The 1,311-nt window shown below is 32.5% G+C and overlaps 1 protein-coding gene across 1 annotated transcript in view; it reads left to right on the plus strand.

The window, feature by feature from the left end:
- LOTGIDRAFT_176534 (hypothetical protein) overlaps window positions 1-1,311 on the plus strand; it is a gene marked incomplete at both ends in the record, with an annotated part of 7,855 nt that overhangs the window by 1,055 nt on the left and 5,489 nt on the right. The window contains 2 exons of the mRNA XM_009053999.1: window positions 233-315; window positions 602-659. Of these exons, the coding sequence (XP_009052247.1) occupies window positions 233-315; window positions 602-659 (141 nt within the window). The remainder of the gene's footprint in view (window positions 1-232; window positions 316-601; window positions 660-1,311) is intronic.

The following is a 1,311-nucleotide window of genomic DNA, read 5'->3' on the forward strand; positions in this document are numbered from 1 at the left end:
CATGCCATATTCAGTCTGGACCGGACCTTGATACTAGCACAGTGCGGAGCCCTCTGAACCTGTTGACACTGCAGAACCATACTCGGCCCAGATAATTTGTGGCTGTCTAAATGCACCTTTTAAGTAAGCTCAGTTATTTTGTCTTTGCACTGGGCCAAGAAGTTACTAAAAATATGAAACTAGTGTTAAGACATGACCACAACCATGTAATGTTTTGCTGTTTTATCTTAAGGTTTACATGTGTTTTTGTTTTTCTATTTATAGACAGAACTCTGATTTAAATGATAAGTTTGCTACTGCAGTTTTACATCATTCGTAAGTTATTAGTTTTCTTTTCTCAACTCTCTTATTGGAACTGTGTTGGAACTTTTCTCTGCATTTGTTTATTGTTCTCAACTTTATATGGATGTTAGCACTTGGTTTGGAACTTTGTTTTGAAAGCATTGGCATTTTCTCTGCATTTGTTGGGACTTTGCTCTGCATTGGTTGGGACTTTGCTCTGCATTGGTTGGGACTTTGCTCTGCATTTGTTAGCACTTTGCTCTGCATTCTTTGGGGCTTTGCTCTGTTTTGTTGATAAAAATGATTATCTTTATTTCAGGCGCTCATTATTAAGTAAAGTATTAACAGCATGGCAAGCTTACGTTCAACATGAAAAGGTAAGTTGGACACATAATAAAGTGATCAAAAACCAGAGATAGGACTGGGTATCGATTAGCAAATTGAGGTTGATTATCGATGGCACACTACAGATCAATAATCAATTAATAATCAAAATATTTCATTGAGAAACCCGGTAAATACTAAATTAAAAACATTTTTAATTTGATGGGTTATTTTTGTATCATTGAAGTATATTCTTGCTTTGATCTGTTATTATAGTTTAATGTGGGTATGTTTTGTATCATTGAAGTATATTCTTACTTTGATCAGTTATTATAGTTTATTGTGGGTATGTTTTGTATCATAGAAGTATATTCTTACTTTGATCAGTTATTATAGTTTAATGTGGGTATGTTATGTGTTATAGAAGTATATTCTTGCTTTGATCTGTTATTATAGTTTATTGTGGGTATGTTTTGTATCATTGAAGTATATTCTTACTTTGATCAGTTATTATAGTTTATTGTGGGTATGTTTTGTATCATTGAAGTATATTCTTGCTTTGATCTGTTATTATGGTTTATTGTGCGTAAGTTATGTGCTGAAGGGAACCTATGTAGAAGAAATTACTATTTGTTAATGGGTACAGTGGAGAAAATAGAACTTTGACATAAAATTGATTATGAAATTTGATAACGTTAACATCTA

This window comes from Lottia gigantea (assembly GCF_000327385.1).
Source record: "Lottia gigantea unplaced genomic scaffold LOTGIsca_2071, whole genome shotgun sequence".
Classification (NCBI taxonomy): Eukaryota; Metazoa; Mollusca; class Gastropoda; family Lottiidae; genus Lottia; species Lottia gigantea.